Source organism: Coloeus monedula, assembly GCF_965178545.1.
Source record: "Coloeus monedula genome assembly, chromosome: 3".
NCBI classification, from domain to species: Eukaryota; Metazoa; Chordata; class Aves; order Passeriformes; family Corvidae; genus Coloeus; species Coloeus monedula.
This window is the reverse complement of record NC_138783.1, coordinates 101,088,146-101,106,295: the sequence shown is the minus strand read 5'-3', so window position 1 is coordinate 101,106,295 and position 18,150 is coordinate 101,088,146. Positions and strand designations below refer to the sequence as shown.

At 39.5% G+C, this 18,150-nt stretch overlaps 1 protein-coding gene across 2 annotated transcripts in view; it reads right to left on the bottom strand.

Annotated features, from left to right (window-relative positions):
• Positions 1-18,150, bottom strand: part of FRMPD4 (FERM and PDZ domain containing 4) — a gene marked incomplete at both ends in the record, with an annotated part of 407,102 nt that overhangs the window by 24,503 nt on the left and 364,449 nt on the right. For both annotated transcript variants that reach the window (XM_082278916.1, XM_082278917.1), the window contains one exon: positions 6,120-6,165. In XM_082278916.1, coding sequence (XP_082135042.1) covers positions 6,120-6,165 — 46 coding nt within the window. The remainder of the gene's footprint in view (positions 1-6,119; positions 6,166-18,150) is intronic.

Below are 18,150 nucleotides of genomic sequence, written 5' to 3'. Positions count from 1 at the left end.
GTTGGGCTTGATTGTCAGAACTCGCTTGACTAACAAAGCCTCTGCAAGATGATGTGCAGCTCTATTCTATTTTAATGTCTTTAGGTTTGTAGAAGAATGCTATCACTTAATGATTCTCATAGTGCCAGGTTCATTTATTTCTGATGCTCTGTTTTAGCCAAATGGACGCCATTATCCTCAGTTAATGACCTTAAGCAGGAGGTGTTTACACTAATGCAGAACATCTATCACTGCAAGTAAAGTATCTGCATTGTCACAGATAAAAAAGAGCTTAATTAGTGGCTTCTGCAAAATGAGGGCACATATTTTAACAAGGAGTCAAAATAACTCAAAACACCCCAAACTTTACTCTGTGTGACCTAAGCCCTATTTCCTATTAAAACCTCAAGTTTATCAGCATTTTAAATAACTTTTATTTGTTTACACAGAATTCAAAGGAAAAAAATCAGCTGATCATTTCAAGACTACCTGGAGAAACTGCTAACAAGAAAAATGAAGCACTGCACAGAGATCTAGACCCTACTTTGAACCCTGCTTATAGCAACTGCAGTCAATGGGCATCCCATCAGCAGGGTCAAAACACAAAAGATTGCAGAGAAGGCTTTCTGGAAAATGTTACCTTCTCATTTTCTAGACTTCTCAAAATTAGATCCTGTATTTGTCAGCAGCATTAAAGTAGGTCATTATTTGATAGATCTTAGAAATAATATCCTACATTTTGAGGGAAACTTTCTTGATGAAAATAAAAATGTCTAGTGCTTCGTGAACTTTTGCAGGTAAACTATAATTTGGGGGAGATTGCAAGGGAAGTGAAGTGGTTTTTATTTCCTGAAAAAGCCCCTTTGAGTGCTGTTGCCAGTAGAGGTGCTGCAACAAAACCTTTACTCGTGTTCAAGAAAAAGAAGGATTTAGTAGCTAGAAGAGCACTGTGTAGTACTGAGCTATCATAAAAGAATAAAATGACAGCAGTATAGGACAGTCACAAGGTGAAAAGAAAACCTGTTCTGTGACAGTAAGCATCAGAAATACTTCATTTAAAACTACAGAAATATTGTAGTTTTGAAATAGCCACAGAGTGTATCTGTGCAATAAATTTTAAGCTTGTTACTTTAAAATAGTCATTAGTTTAATACAAAACATTAAGTTTGCTAGAAAATAAAGAAAAAATTGCATGAATTCAAAGAATGTGTTGACTTTTTGGTTCACCCCTAACACCAATTTCAAGTGCCAAAATTTAACAAGCAAATAAAAGGTAAGAGGAAGAATCAAATTTACTAAGTGGAACAGGACATAATGCCCAAAGGCAAACTAAATATTGTAATTCATAGCTGTGAACAAGGCTGAAACAACTACACTGGCTCACAAGAGCATTGTAGAAGGGCAAGTAGGGATGTGGAAGAAATAATGCGGAGAAGTTTTACCACACAGTAATTTGTGATAACCACATGGCACTGACAGACCATCATCAGGAGTATTTCTTTGTTAAACTCTTGGCACAAATTTAATTGCTGCAATAGTGGTCAGTTCTGGGTTCTCTCCTAAAAAGTTGGCTATCTATCATAGACAATTGTATTTTATTATTTGTATTACTTATATTTTACCATTTTTAGATGGTAGTCACATTCTGATCATTAGTGCCACAGACTCTCAATAAGATTGTTGCCACAATCATTATGATCCATAAACATTATTTATTGTAGTTTTTCTGCAACTGTTGTGTCTCAGAAGTATAATCATGTTATAGTAAGAAGCATCTCTTTCAAAACAGAAGATCCTATCTCTTTCCCATTGCAAAACTTAATGCACTAGATCTCAGCTGGGCCTGGACTTCACCCAAGGAACTTAGGAGATTAATCAGGAAAGCAACCTATCAAATGATCTCTGCACATAAAATATGAAAGAATATCAAACAAGCAAGTTATTTGATTTAAGTAATGCTTAAAACTTAGTAAGGCAACAATCAGAATGATAGTTTATTTACAGAATAAAACAGTCAGAAATTATAATCAAATGCCATACTTCCAGAAATCAAAACTCTGAACTGCTTCAACTGCTTGAGCTGCTCGGTGACCTCCTTATGAGCACTGGTGAAAAGAACCCCTAGCAGAGATTTGCAGATTGATGGAAAGAAAAAGATAGCCTAATGCTTTGGCTTGGTCATAATTAAAATGAAATTTTAATGTGTTTTAATGTGTTTAAGCATTAAACAAAACTGAATACATTTAAGCAAAAAGGATCTGCAAAAGCTTTCAAAGAGTACTAAGTGAACTACAGAGTACTATAAATCTAGATTAGGTCTACTTTCACCTGCAATCATAAAGGATGGTTACTTAAATGTAAAATCAAAACACACTCTAAATAGCGCAAATAAAACCAATTAAGAAATAGCACTCTTGTAATCCATCTTGGCAGATATTTTTCATGCAATGGTAGAAGGAAAATCACCATCAAGAAAAGAGATCGATGAAATGTTTGCAGACATGTATTTCTGCCAAGAATGGGGAAGAAATTCAGTCTTTATTTAAAAGCTCTTATTTTCTTTTGCCTGGTTTCTACTTCATCATTCCAGTTTAATTGGCAAAATAGTAAAAGAAAACATGGAGGAGGCAAAATTAAAGAAATAGGGAAAATACATGTGCATAATAATTTTTGAAGAGATCCATATTGTTCCCAAACAGTAAGGCAAACAGCGTTTGTCAGAGGATCCCCTGCACAGAAGACCAGGACAGGCACACAGCTGGAGTGCAGACGCACCCAGGGCTTGCAAGGCTGAAAGAGATGCCAAAGTTCAGGCACTACTGACAGCAATGTTGTGGCACTGTGAGGGCCAGCATGGACCAGATGTTCAAAGTGACTCAGAAGTACCAAGGCAACTGCAGCCCAAGGTTTGCATAGACTGAGGGGTCTTGCACCACGCCAGGGCCAAAACTTGGCTGCACACACTGGCATCTACTCCACATCCCTACAGACACCCTTGTTTCCACTGCAGAAAAACTTGGAAATGGTAATGGAAGGATGCTATGAATCAATAAGACCCTGGTCTGGACAGGTAGGGAGATACAAATATATTGCACAGACAAGATCTGCCGCATGCAACAGTCCTGCAGTCAAGGCCCTCTGAACCAGTTCATTTCACTAAGCATCCCAACTCGGGGGTAAAAATGGGCCAATTAAAGCTAGCACCAACATGCATACATCAATCTCATCTTCTAACTGCTCTGTGCACATTGTTGGGGAGATGATCTTCATGCCTACATGAGCTTAAATGTCCATGACCCCCAAAAACACAAGTGCTTTGTCTGCTGAGGTAGAACCAGGGGACTCTGACAGGCATACCAGAGTGGGGCAATACAAATTCATGTACAAAATCGGCACATCAGTCCAAACAGCTGACAGAAATGTGTTTCAGTGCCATCCTTAGCTTGAACAAATAGCTGTGAATCACAGACTGACAGAATTAAAGAGACCTCAAAGATCACCTAGTTCCAAGCCCTCTGCCATGGACAGGGACCCCTTCTACTAGACAAGGTTGCTCAGAATTCCATCCAATATGGCCTTGAACACTTCCAGGGATGGGGCATCTGCAACTCCTCTGGGCACCTTGTTCCAGTGCCTCACCTCCCTCACAGTAAAAAATTTCTTCCTAATATCTAATCTTAGCTTACTCTCAGTTCGAAGCCACTGCCCCTTGTCCTGTCACTACATGCCTTGTAAGTAGTCTCTCTCCAACTTTGTTGTTGGCTGCCTCCAGGTCCTGGAAGGCTGCAATCAGGTCACCCTGAAGCCCTCTCTTCTCCAGGCTGAACAATCCCAATTCTCTCAGCCTTTCCCCGTAGGAGAGGTGCTCCATCCCTCTGATCATCTTAGTGGTCTCCTCTGGACTTGCTCTAACAGGTCAATGTCTTTCCTGTGCTGGGGATGCCAAAGCTGAATGCAGTGTTCCAGGTGGGGTCTCTTGAGAGTGGAATAAAAGGGCAGAATCATCCCCCTCATCCTTCTGGTCACACTGCTATTGATGCAGCCCTGGACATGTTTGGCTTTCTGGGCTGCAAGTTCATGTTACTGGCTCATGTTCAGCCTCTCACCCACCAGCACCCCCAAGTACTTCTGGGCAGAGCTGCTCTTGATCTGTTCATCCCCCAGCTTGTATTGATACCAGAGATTGCCTTGACCCACATGAGCCACCTTACACTTGGTCATGTTAAACCTCAGGAGATTCCCATGGGCTCATTTCTTGAGGCTGTCCAAGTCCCTCTTGTCCTTCAGGTGTGTCAACCATCCCACTTGGCTTGGTATCACTTACAAATCTGCTGAGGATGCACCTGATCCCTTTGTCTATGTCATTGATGAAGATATTAAATAATACTGGTCCCATTACAGACCCCTGATGGACACCATTTGTCACTGATGTCCAATGGGACAACATCTTAGATGTTGACCACAACCCAAAAAATCTGTCTCTCCAATTTAGAGAGAAGGATGTTGTGGAGGACTGTGTCAAAGGCCTTACAGAAGCCCTGATAAAAGATAGCTGTAGCCCTTCCCTTGTCCACTGATGCAGTCACTGCATCATAGAAAGCCACTACATTGGTCAGGCAGGACTTGTCCCTGGTAAAGATACCAGGTCATGACTTTCTTTCTTTTTCAGGTTAAAGGCTGGAGGAGTACCTGTGCTGTAAGCTCTTCCATGGAACATGGAGTGCACAATTTATTTGGGTTTCAGCTTCCCTTACGTTCAGTACATACAGGCTTGCTCTCAGACCAGCAAAATAACAGGTCACAGCACCTCCCAGATGTAGTGCTACACTTTGTTGTCCACTTTTAAGGACTACACAAAGCTGCACTAAAACAAACGCCCTTTCTTCACCTGACATTTATAGACAAGAATTAAGTCTGTCAATGGATGAAACTTGCATAAAAAAGAAAAGTGGCTGGGGATTTCTTTTCCCCCGTATTATACATATTCACTGTGACCTAAACCACTGTGACCTAAAACAGCAAGTTTTAAAGGTTTTTTTAATTAGTAAGACCAGGCCTGCGTTTTCATTTAAGGTGACTGATATTGACCTGATCCCAGATCACCTTCCTGACAGTCGTGTTACTGCAGGGTGGCAGGCCCTGCCTGTTTTTGCTGTGGAATGCATGCTTTTCCCCCACAAATTGGGTGCAGTGCAGACTGGCTTCTAGAAAAGGTGCAGGACAAGTAAATGTGTGGCCACCTCAAAACTAACCAGAAATGCTAATGACTAGTACAAAGACACACAGCACTGGCCAAGTTGCATTTGCAAGACATACATTTTGGCAGCTTCATCAGATAAACTTGTTTTCAAGTCTTTGTGTCAAATCCACCTCATCTCTTATTCTTGCGTGAAAAGGGTGCAATTATCCCTTGATAATGAAAACTGCTGTGTATCAGGCTAGACAGCAGGGAGCCAAATGGACCTGCTGAATCTGAATTACTCCTGATGCATGGCTGAGGCCCCTCAGTAGCCCACAATGTACACATGGCTGTGCATGGACAGATGAGCTTCCTCCCCTGGCTTGGCTTCTCCCCTTTTTTCATGGGAGATGGGTTTGAGCTGACACGTCATGAACCTGTCACAAACTCCCACAAACCACTGAGTTGCAAAGGCATGTCACATCAACCAGCTCTGAAGTGGGCTGCAGTTTCTCCCAGTGCCCTCAAGGCAACCTCACACAATTGCCCGTCTGTCTCTGCTCTCCCCTCACCTCCACAAGCCAGAGATGCAGACAGAGCCCTCCCTTAGATAAGGTACAGCTGGTTTGCTACAGCAGTGTAACTCTGTGGGACCAAGGCAGAATCAAGAAAAACCCAGAAGCTGCAACAAACAAGAAATCAAAGCAGAACTCAGCATTCTGCTCTGTCATTCTTCCTGGTATGAGTTTAAAGACACTGTTATTTTTTAGCTTACTAATGAAGCCTTTGAGTTCAGGACACAGTAACGCCATCTTAAACAGCACCTTTAATAGACACAGCTCTTATTGCACTTACTTACTTTTATTGCACAGGTAAGGTAGGGACACAAACAGAATATGGGCAGAAAAAGAAGCTGCTATGTTGCTAGGAAACTAATTCAGAAAACACTGACAATACTTACAGGGTAAGGTTGAACAACAGTAAGGAGGATCGATTCTTTGCAGCTTCTATAAAAAGAAAAAAAAAGTAAAATCAAGTAAAGAGTCATACTTTTACTGACTACAGATAACCAGCTTTTCTTTTTAATGGAGAAAACTGCAGTAATATGGCAAAATGTTTATTACAGTGACATAGCAGAGCAGTACAGAGATTAATAATATGTCAAAATAACAATAGATATTAAGAAAGAAGTTTTTTCCAATCTAACGAATTGGCCTAACTTTGCACTTTATGCTACAAACTTTTTGCTTCACCAGAGAAACCTGCATGCTGCAATAATGATTGTCTCTAGCAAGAATGAAATAACCTTTGATTAATCGTATTAGTTCAGCATCTGTAGTCTATGAATTTCTTTTACCTACTTTACAAATGCAAGTCACTTTTTATACCATCTAGCTCTTGTACACTTCAAGCCAAATCTATTTGAAGACAGCAGTGTTTTCTTCAAAGCAAAAATGAGAACAAAATTTAGCCACCATTTCTTTTCTAGCTCACCTTTTTAAATGGGTGGGAAAAGACTAAGCTTTGGTGAATTCCCCCACTAGAATTTTTAAATTTTTACAGTATTGCTAAGGAAAGGTTTTTCTTTCCATTTAAACATCTCTTCTTTAGGACTAAACTAGTAAATGGAAAACATCTGAACAGCTCTAAAATTCCACAACCAATTTATAGGATAAAGAGAAGAAATTATTAGGAATCTTGATGTGACCAAGTGGTCTAGTCAAATGATACATATATTTTGACTCTTGGTGGGTCGTTGGGGCTGGTGCATAACTGGGGAAAAGTAAAGGTTAAGTGAAGAAGAAGGAAGAAAAGCCAATCATAGTCAGTATCTCATGTATTATGTGTTGATCAGATAGTTGCAGTGGGTGATACTAACTAAGAAGAGGTCAGTTGCATTTGGTTGAAATGGAATTAAATTTCTCTTGGTTTTACTACTTTCAAACACAAATTATTTATTTACGTGACTTACTACATGGCTAAATTGACATGGAATTGATTTTGTATGCTTGACCTGTTAAGCAGAACTAACTAAAAAAATCATACTGTATTGGTCTTATACAGGGTCACCTTATAGGCATATTCACACATATGCAAATACAAAGCCAAAAGGCAAAAAAAAAAAAAAGGAGGAGAAACTGAAGGCAGAAAACTGGTCTGGAAAGCCAGCCTCTACTTGATGAAGTCAACATACCACTGAATGCCAACAGGGATAACAAATTCGACTTTTATCAAAGTCATCAGTCATGTAAGGGCAAAGTCTGACCTAGTATCAGTTAACTAAAGAAAAATTAGTTAGAGCTTCAATTTTTACTTCTCTTATTAGATATTTGTACCATTACCACATTTTTTGGGAATCTACAAATGCATGTCAAGAAATGTAATCTATTTCAAGAATTTCACAGCATCTTTGTGCTATCTATCCAGTTGTGACTGCTGTATTAACCTAGGCCTACAAGTAGACAGAAAAGCTCACAGTTGTTGGTTTGGGACAAACTGCAGCCCTGGGATAACTGCACCATGCCCAAGTGACCTTTTCAATTACTTTCAACCCACTACTTTATGTTTCTCATGCTGTGTATGATTACCACCACCACTGTCTCCTGCAGTCCAGCTACGTTAGACAGTTGTCTTTAAAAACAAAAATCAGATTCTCCTGAAAATGTTTTTTGGCTCTTCATTATTCTTGGATTAAACCTGTCCAGGTGTCAGGCTAGGCAAGATTCATCCTAGATTAGCAAGTGCTTTTTTTTAAACCAAAAGGTCAAAAGACATATTTTGTGGACAAGACTTTCTTACAGGATAAACGCTTGCATTGGAAGGATGCTAAATTCTGCATCACATATTCAACATTTGAGGCTATAATAAGGCCCTTTGGAGTATCTGGACACAAGCATGTTAACATTCAAAAAGTTGGTGTCAAGCACTACACACAAATCCCTCACCATTAGAGTGAACACTTCCTATAAAACTTGTGCTACATACAAAACACAGCACAGTTACAAAAGTAGTATTTAATCATCAGCTTTTTTGATCTGCAGTACTCAGTCATGACTCCCTCCACTGCTTGTTTTAAATCTTTCTCAACTAATGATGACAGAACTCCGCAGGACAGCTCATCTTTTTTACTTCCGGTACGACTGGCATATCCTATAAATCTATATAATAAACCTTGCACAGCACTTGAGACTCTCAATTAAACCATGTATTGTATATGTCATGAGAATGGAAAAACAATGGAATCACTGACCATGCGATCTCGGTGAGTTGTAGCTTAAATGTATGTGGACAAATGGATGTCCGTGCATGACAGTAGAACATACAGACAGTTATGTTTACAGAAACAAGGTACATCATCACACTGAAACGTGAGCTACTTCTTTTAAACAATACCTGAAACATAGTGGCAAAGGCTAAAAAAAAAACTAATTGCAGTCTTAGTTTAACCCTGAAATGTCTTTCCTCATCTAAAATGTGACTAAATTTAAAAAAAAAAAAAAGCATCTATTACAGTTATTTTATTACCTTTCATACTCATTTAACAACTACCTAATTATTTCTGTGCTCTTTTAGAGTCACTCAAGGCCAAACATCTGCAATACCACCTTAGAAAACAAGCTGCTGACTTTTTGAGTGCTCTGCCATCTGACCAGCTAACACCAACATCACAACAAAATATCTTTATGTTTCTTTCATTTCCTGACATTAGAATCAAATAGTGGTAACAAGGCTAAAATCTGAAAAACTCTGATCAGAACTTGTGATTCATCTCTCTGTCCTTCTCCGTGTCCTGTGTGGTGATTATATTTGTCTGTTTTCACTACTCCTCACAGCTACTTAGGCTGCAACAAGGAGAGAATATAGATGGTTTGAGAATCAAATTATGTCTATTATAAAGGTTAAAGTGGCATTACTAAGTATCAGGCATCTTGAGCTACATGAGGCATTAACATTCAGCTACAATGCCAGCTTCTGTGAACTTGAGGCTGGAAATCACTGCCTCTCTTCTGCTTCTTGCTAGCTGGAAGAGAGGAAGGGGAAAGGCAGATGAAGGACTTGGGGGAGCCAAATAGAATAAGTGGGTCTGTTATTCATATGCATCCTACAGCAAATATAGCATATAAGTAGGAAAAATACATACACTGCTCTTAAGAAGGAAGAATGAAAAATTGTTTATGCTAATTTTAAAGCTTTTAGCAATTTTACATACTAGAGGTATACTTTGTTTCTTTCCCACTAAAGATGAACAAATAAAAAATTAGTTAAAGCTATAATAAATGATACAATTTTCAGGGAACACAATTCAGAAAAAATCTTCTAACCATAACTTGGCTGTTTCATTTGCAATGAACATTAAATTCTGAAACTCTTGTTTTGAAAGACTTTTTCTCAGCTATTTTAAAATCATCTGTTTCAATTTGGGTCTCACTACTGATAAGAAAGGTCTGAATTCCACAATTGTGGAGTTTGATGCCATGATCTGCAGCATGTTTACACTATGTTTTTGAAGGAAATGGAAATCAATGGGTCAAAATCTAACCACAAAATGTAAGAGGTTACCTCAAATGCCCTATTCAAAGCTAAGGAAAGTAGAAATTATCTTCAAATTCTATTGTCTAGGCTAGAGAAAAATCATTCAATGGTTGGATGTCTTTCAATATTATGAACATTAACACACTATTAATGAGCAAAGAGTTTGCAAAATCACTCTATTGTAGTGCATTTTTAATTATTTCATAGAATGAATCACAGAATCAGAGAAAGGTTTGGGTTGGAAGGGACCTTAAAATAATTTAGTTCCAACTAAGAATCATTTTTATTTGAGCTGTATATACATTTTTACATAAAACCTGTTTTACAGTATTTATCTTCACCTAGGGAAGCTACAAATTTCACTTCCCCAGGCTTTTATCATGAGCAACAGTTCCTGTGGAAGGGATCCCATAGATCCAGGCAGATTTATTTCCAGGGCTGGAGACATCTTCTGGAAGGACCTTGGTGGGACAGAGTAGACCCAATTTAAGGGTTTCCTTATTCTCAGCTGTTATCACACAGCACACACAGAGTGAGCCTTGAGGTCCTGTAATGATGCCAACCTGCCTGAGTTGACATGGGGAACCTTGATAAACTATCAAACAAACTCAGTATTCATGGATACCTGTGAAACAATGTGACGGGATCCAGGGATAAAGGCTTTAAGAAGGGCGTGCCTTTCCCCAGGGCTGTTTTTGTCACAAGAGAAGCAGTGCTGTGCAAACACAAACACTCAAGCTAAAAGCCCTCTGCACCAGACAATTCCTCCAGCAAGAGCCATGGTATGTGGGGCTCTTCCCTTTCCATTTCCAAAGGTAACCCTGCAGCACATAAACTACAGGCAATGGTTCCATGACTCTAATTGACAAGTACAAAAGATTACACCAAGCTGGAAGCCATGCTACTCTGGGCAGATCCCCTTTGGTCTTTTAATTACATCTACCCATAGATAATCACTGTTTTAGCAGCAGGTAAAGCATGAGAGCTCTCCAAGCCTAGGAAGAGGATATTTTCCAAAAAAAAATTTAAGGGAACACAGAAAATTATACTTTCTCAAGAGGTTGCCATTACCTGGCAGAACCAACTGCTGGAAGAGTGGTAACGGGATTTCAGTCTCTGCCTGTTCAGCTGACATCTGGGAATTCTCTCTGAAGATCCCATACACAGCGAGAGATGGGCATTCCTGCCATCACACCACACAGGCAAGGCAGGGTATACCTCACATGGCAGTACATCCCCAGCTCCATCTCAGAAGACAGTTGCAGGAACACAGCAGGCAAGAAGCATACCAGGAGGCTCATGAAATAAGGTACATCACCACAGAGGTGAGGTCTGGGGTCCCAGTTTAGGGAGGACAGGTAACAGTGCATGAAATATAGTTAGAGAAGATGAGGATATGAGGCCAAGGTGCCAAGATTTGGCTTCAGATATATGAAGAACAACTTAAGAGATGAGCATCAGCTGGATACCATTTTCTGGAGATGACAGAGCACAGAAAACAAAGATCATGGTGTTCAGGTCTTATTTTTGGAGATCAGGATGGTGCATTATAATCCCTGGTATCAGAAGGCAGAGACATCACAATCACACTTGGAAAGCTGTGGCTGCTGATGTCAATGATATTACCTGTCCTTAGCCTAGCTGTCAATGCAGTGAAATACTCTTGGCATCCAATCAACTTCAACTTGTGAACTCCTGAACCCTACAGTTTAATTTGCATAGACTGCTGCTTCACAAAGTCATTAAAGTCTGCCATCAAATATGTGAGGGCTTGCAACAGCAGAAGCAACCTGCACAAGAACTTGGGAATTTTGCAAGATTCCTGATTGAATGTCTGAACCCTAAAAACTGTGTAAGTAATCAATGCTTGAAACAACCACTACCACATAAAGTATAAAACACTAAGGATGGGATTATTACAACACTGCAGGATCAAACAGCAGCAGAATCAGCTGAGCGAAAAAGATGCTCAGATTCAAACATAAATAACTTCAATAATAGCACACTGAAAATTACTGTCAAAGCAAATTGTGTTTTGTATAAATGTTATTTATTTTAGAGGTCTGGCATGGTGTGAAAGTCAATCTTTAAAATTGTCACAGTCTGCTGCTGGCACTAATTGGAACCCTTGTTGGCAGTCTCCGTAAGGGGTCAAGGAGTGAATGTGTCTGCAGGCTGAATTACGCTCGCTTCCTCCGACTGAAGCGGTCCCTTCAGATCAGGGCTGTGGCACACTGGTGGGCTTTCATACAGGAGATGCCATCTCAGATACCTCTGCAATAAAGGCTTTGAGAATAAAAAAGCCTCTTGTTCTTTAAGGCTGTTCATCTGTCAAGCTTTCACATGTACCAAATTCACACAGTTTCCTCCTGTATTAGCACTGTGGCAAGCGGAGCCCTATAAAGTTGTTGATCTTGAATTTCAATGCTGTATGATGACTATATTTACCTCTTGTCAAAATAAACCCTCCTCTCACAAATACTCCAAGTTTTCTAGTTGCTCATATTTTCAATCTTAAGGCTGTTAAAACTTTGTAACTGAGTTATCAAAATGTTGATCAAACAGTAAATACCTGTGTGTACTGTACAAGAGTACCTTAGCAAGACTACATGAATACCAGCAGCAGTGTTACACTGCTGTCTAACTGCTGAGCAATGTTACCTGCTCCTTACTGCACTGGCCTTCAATTGATTCTTGAGTGCACCTCTAAGTATTGGTGATATGCAGAAAACTTGACATTGACAGAGATGCCTTCCTTAGACAACCATTCTCCTACTTACCCAGATTTATGATGGCCTCCCTCAATCCCTGAGCACCCTTGGAGTTAAACTTCATGACAAACAGAGAACATATTGGGAGTTACTAACACTGGAGTTGTCTGATCCAGCAGAAGCAGTATTTGCTCATTTTGGTCAGTGTATAAAAAAACAACCAAACCAAGACCCGGATGAGCCTGTGTGTGTATCTGATGGACTGAGACTTTCACCAAGTCCAACTGTTGGCATGCCACTGCCAACACAATCACCATGTCAATTACTTCACGCTGCATGAAGATGTCACACAGCCAAGAAGAAAAATTTAATGCTTATTCCCCTATTAATTAATTGTTCAGCTGTCCTCTTCTAATTAGACTTTCTACACATTAGTTTTAAAGGATCAAAGGCAGACAAAATGAGATAATATTGGTCTCTCAGGTCACTCATCCAGGCCAACGTTCCAGTGCTAGTTTTTCTATCATTAACTGCCAAAGTCTCAAAAGCTCTGAGGAAACGTTAGTTTTCAAAGTCTAATGAAGAAAATGAATATGAGCCAGCCCCAAGATGTCTATTGATGACACATCTTCAGAAATAGTTCTATGGAGCTTTAATACAATACTAGCAAAGTAAAATATTTACAGAAGAGGTTGGTCTCACCATGGAAAGATCAGTTGTATTCTCCTGAAAATTTCTTGTGTGTATTTGTCAGACTCTGCCTGTTTCCATCGGACTGCAATGAATTTTAAATGGCATTTCCATGGGCGTTTTGTGCAAGTCCTTTCAGACAGCTTCTAAGCGAGATAAGTGCAGTTCTGTTCTCCCATTCTGCAGCTGTCCATGCACAGACCTGGTAGCCACACAACAGCTGTCCACTGCCCACAATGCTCAGGTACGTTAAACCCATGCAGTCAGTTTGGGTTCACTCGTCCTCTGCATTGACATTCTTATTGAGGACGTCCAGGAATCTGGACTGTAACAAAACACCAAGGCTGCAGAAAAAAATCCACAACCTGGTAAATTCTAACCATTCCAAAAATTTCAACCCAATGATGACAGACTATGCTTTGAAACAGTGGCATGAGCCAGTTCTCTGAGGCAGCCACCAGAGACCTAGAAATTGTTATGAAATGTATTCCAATTACTTTGTCATTTCTTATGATCAGCCTTCAAAAATGGAGACATCATAATTTTGCTATGGTAGCATACATGTTCATATAAAGTTTAATTTAAGCATTGCTAAATGTAAGAACAACACCCTTCTGTTTTCTAAAATAACTTCAAAATTTTTGTAAACATATATGGATGGTCAAACTGAATTCAGAGTTCACTTACTTGGGAGAGAGAAAAAAAATAAACACAACATCTCAAGTACTTCTCTGTACAGGTCTCTTATGTTCCTCTACATAATTTGAATTAGAATAAAAGAAACTTTCTATGCTCTACTGAATTTACAGCACTTTTTTAGACTCCTTGACACAGTCACATAGTCTCTCGAATTTTTATTTCAGTAGTGGAAACGAAAAAAAAAAAGGTTAAAAACTGAAGGATATTACAAGGCAACTTTTCAAACCCTGGAAATTGATGTTATTCCGTTCATTTGTCTCAGTGTACCACAGAGATTAACAATATGATCTAGCAATTGAAAAGGATGTTTCAGGGAGTAAATGTAATTCTAATATTCACATAACAAAGCCTTGTTGGTTTCCTCTTCTTTCTTTTACAGAGACGCTGAATAAATTTTCATTTAGAAAAGAAATTCTGTCTTCTGATGGCTTATTTTTAATTTCTGCTTTTGCTGACATTATGTTAGAAAGCAACAATCATTACTTTACTCAATAATTTTTTTCTCTAGACTAGATGCAGCAGACATCTCATGCTCCATGAGAAGAGAAAGTTTTGAGTTAACTTGTGCTGGGCTACTTCTCTTCATTTTAAGTGGTAGAGCACCTTAAATTTAGCCCAGAAGTCAACAAAAACTCATGGCACATCTAAGGGCTATTTTTGCAGAAGTGTAATTTTGTGCCCAGGTTAAAACTGCACTGATGATTGAACGAGCAACGTGCAGCTCTGCTGTCACAAACCATCAATCCAAAGCTGGACTGGAGAGTGACTGCTTATGGATTTGAAGGAAAGTCCACTTGCTGGGATGCTCACAGCATCTTTTGGTGCAGGAAAAGTGACACTGCTGTCTTCCACAACGAAACCCTGCCTCTAGCAGAGCTCTTGTTTGCCAGCCTAGTCTGGACAAAGGCAATTGATATACTGATATTAATATAATGCAACTATTGCTTTGTTAGCACTTCTATTCTCCCAACAGTTTCTCCCCTACTCAGATTTTTGTCATAGGTGGACATACTTTGGACAGAGAAGATCTACCATACATGCTGACACAGAATTTTGTTTAGTTTTGTATAGTATATTCTAGATACGATGGCAGTTGAGATCAATAAAAACAATTATTCAATAAAATGCATTATCTAATGCCAAACACCTTGAATAAATAATTAAAGCAATGAATTAAAATAAACACTAGTATAACTTGTTGTTCCTTGCTGAGAAACAAGGAAATCACATACTCTAGAGTTATACTCAAACTGGAAAAAAGAAACTAAAAGAAAAGATAGTTGAAGATGTCAGAAAATGTAGAAGAGCAATGTCGGTATCTATACAATTGCAGAAGAGATTTATGGGAGTTATATGTTAAAGAGGACGAAAGATCACTGAAGATGAGAAAACCTTACCAATATTTTTACTATGTGACAAATTAACCATAATGGTTTATGATCAAAGCTTCATTTTCATTTGTACTGAAGCATTAGAAACCATTACAGCTGCTATTCATAATCTGTACAGCACTGGCATTTTCATTTTCACATTTGGGCATTGTGTATGTAGTAATGAAAGGTCAGGCGTTCACACACATCCTTCATTCCTGCAGCTATTAAATTTTTTTCTTTCCCTTAATGCTTTTTCAAAAAGCAGAACATGAGATAAATTTTGCTGATTAAATGTTAAATGCTTTAGGATCATATTGTTTTAGAGAGTTATCTGAGTTTTTATTAATAATGCATAACATTCACTTAGGGCTATTTTGTGTCGGAAGTCCTTCACAGCGTTATCTTAGCTCTAAGTAATTCAGCCAATGAAGAAAAAGAAATTAAGAAGAGGAAGATGCATTTGGAAATAAGATAAAGCTCTTGAACTCTGAAGCATACTGTATTTTAAAGCACTATATTATACACTGTTCTCAGTTCAGTATTAGTGTCTTTATCATTGTTTCTTAAAAAAAACACATTCATTCAAAGTGATGGTATTTTTCTTTCAGATGTCTGAATACTATTACTTCTGCTTTTCAGTCTTATCTGCTTTTTTGAGACCAAGCTGTGTGATGCAATCTAAGAGCATCTCTATCCTTTGTTATGGAACACAATGCTAGAATTATGTTTTAAATAATTACAGATTGCTGGAAATGGTTTTAAGAAGTCAGTGTTCGAACAAAACAAGATTCATTCAATTCCTCATTAAGAAAAGTTTCAGCAGTCAGTGTCTTGAGCTTTGTGGGTTTTATTACTAGTGTTACTGTAATTATCATTATATCTGCAAGGTTAGACAATTGATGGATACTGAGTTGCAGAGACTAATGCAGAATGATTTTTGCTTACTGCATCTGGAATAGAAAATTGATTGGTCAGATGCCAAAGACATATCCATGTGCTACTGGAATGGTATAAGTAATGGCAAATGTGATTTTATAATGATTCGGATGAGCACCCAAAGGGACTACCTTCTCAAGCTACCATGCACACAGCACAGTAATTCAGACAGCAGTCCCAACTCTTTGGCTATATTTGTATCCTCATACATTATTTAATTATTAAAGGAGTAGACTGATAGGAGAAGAAATTGAGACAGAACTTCTGCTAGACAATTAACCACTTACTTGCTCCTGTTAAATTGCATTAGTGATCAAAAAGTCCTGCCACAAATATATGCCATATATCCAGAATGTTTCAAATTCAAAAGTTCATCCCCTTTTCTAAAAATTTATTTAAAGGAAAAATTTATTTGTTGTGCTAAAATCAGTAAGATATGACTTTAAAAATCTATTCTCTTTAAAGCTCAGTCTGATCTTTCAAAATCATATTATTTACTGTCATTTATTACATCTAAATATTTATGCTGGTTAACTTAAAAATGCATTTATGCTGTCATACCCTTTATTTTTTTTCCTTTTTATGTATCACTAGAATCACATAATTTTTTTACATTTTTCTTGGGACAAAGAATCGCTAGTATGAGTCTCACTGAAAAGTTACAAAGCAAATGTATGCTGCTCATAAATGTGGTCCTTGAGATAAAATTTAAATTATACTTAAGCAGAAATTCTTCCTTGATACAGGCAAATATATTGTAAATTATAGGGGGGAATGAATGTTTGAAAAGGGGTGAAGAAAATTGCCCTGCAGACACAAACCAAGCATAAAATGCTGAGTGGTTGCATTCTTCTATCCACACAGAAAATGAAGACATAATTGCAGTGCAGTTGGACACAGAGATGTGAGCTCTAGTCTAGATGGGTAACACCAGCAGTAAAAATACGATGCCAGTCTCTCCAGTATCAGTTATAAAGACGCCCACGTTTGCCGAGCCAAGCCGATGTTTCAGTACCCACACCAGGCAGATTCAAGTTCGTTTGGGGACACGGTTCGCACACGTCCCGGCCGGCCCCAGCCCACCGCCTTTGCAGTGTCGCCACGCTCTGCGCCTTTGCAGCAAAAAAAAAAGGAGCAAAGGTGAAAATCAACCAGTTTATCCCTGTCCTCTCCCGCTCCTCAGGAGCTGCAGGTAGCAATCAGGACTGAAGGGAAGGACAGTAAAACAACTCTCTGCTCTTCAGGAAAACAGTAAGGGGGAGGAGGGAAGCTGTTCACGGGGGAGGTGAATTCGTAATTCACCACATAGCTGCGGCCAGAAGGTGGTAGGAGGGAAGATGCATACTGGTATAGGGGAAAATGAAGAAGGGACTGACTTGATGGGACTTGATAAATTGATGTTATAGGTATTTCATAAATAATTTATTTGGTGTACTTGTATTTGCTCAGTGAGCCTTCCGCTCCCTGTGGCTGACAGGGCGCTGCTCCGCGAGCCGGAGCCGCTGCTGCAGCGGGCAGCAGTGCCCGAGCCACCGCCCTGCGCTGGGGCTCAGACCGGCGGGCTGGGGACAAAGCAGCCCTGCCCTCGCACTGCCTCTGCCCGGGAGTGCCACAGCCTCCGCTCCCGGCATCGCTGCTCTGCCGAATCAAGCAATTATTTAACACAAAACAGTAAAGTGATTCGTCTTATGCATGCCCTCTCTAAACATAAGCCACGGTGGGGAAGGGGCAAGGGCACACCGCTGCTGCTGCCTCTGTCTGATGCTCTGAATCAACCTCTCAATAACCATCTCCCCTGGGCTCTCAATAACCTGCTCCCCTGTCAGCACGGGCTGCACTCGCTGCCGGCAGGTCTCTAGGATGGAGCACAGACGCATTCACCTGTGAGTTGCAAATGAGCCGAGGTGAGAGATTGCAACCGAGGGACTCTGTCGGTCCAGCCAGCATGCCCAGCCACCTCCCGCACCCATCCGAACAGGAGATTCACCTCGAGCTGTCTCTGGGCATGAGGTACCACAGCTCAAAGCACTTCTCTAGATGCTTTCTGGAT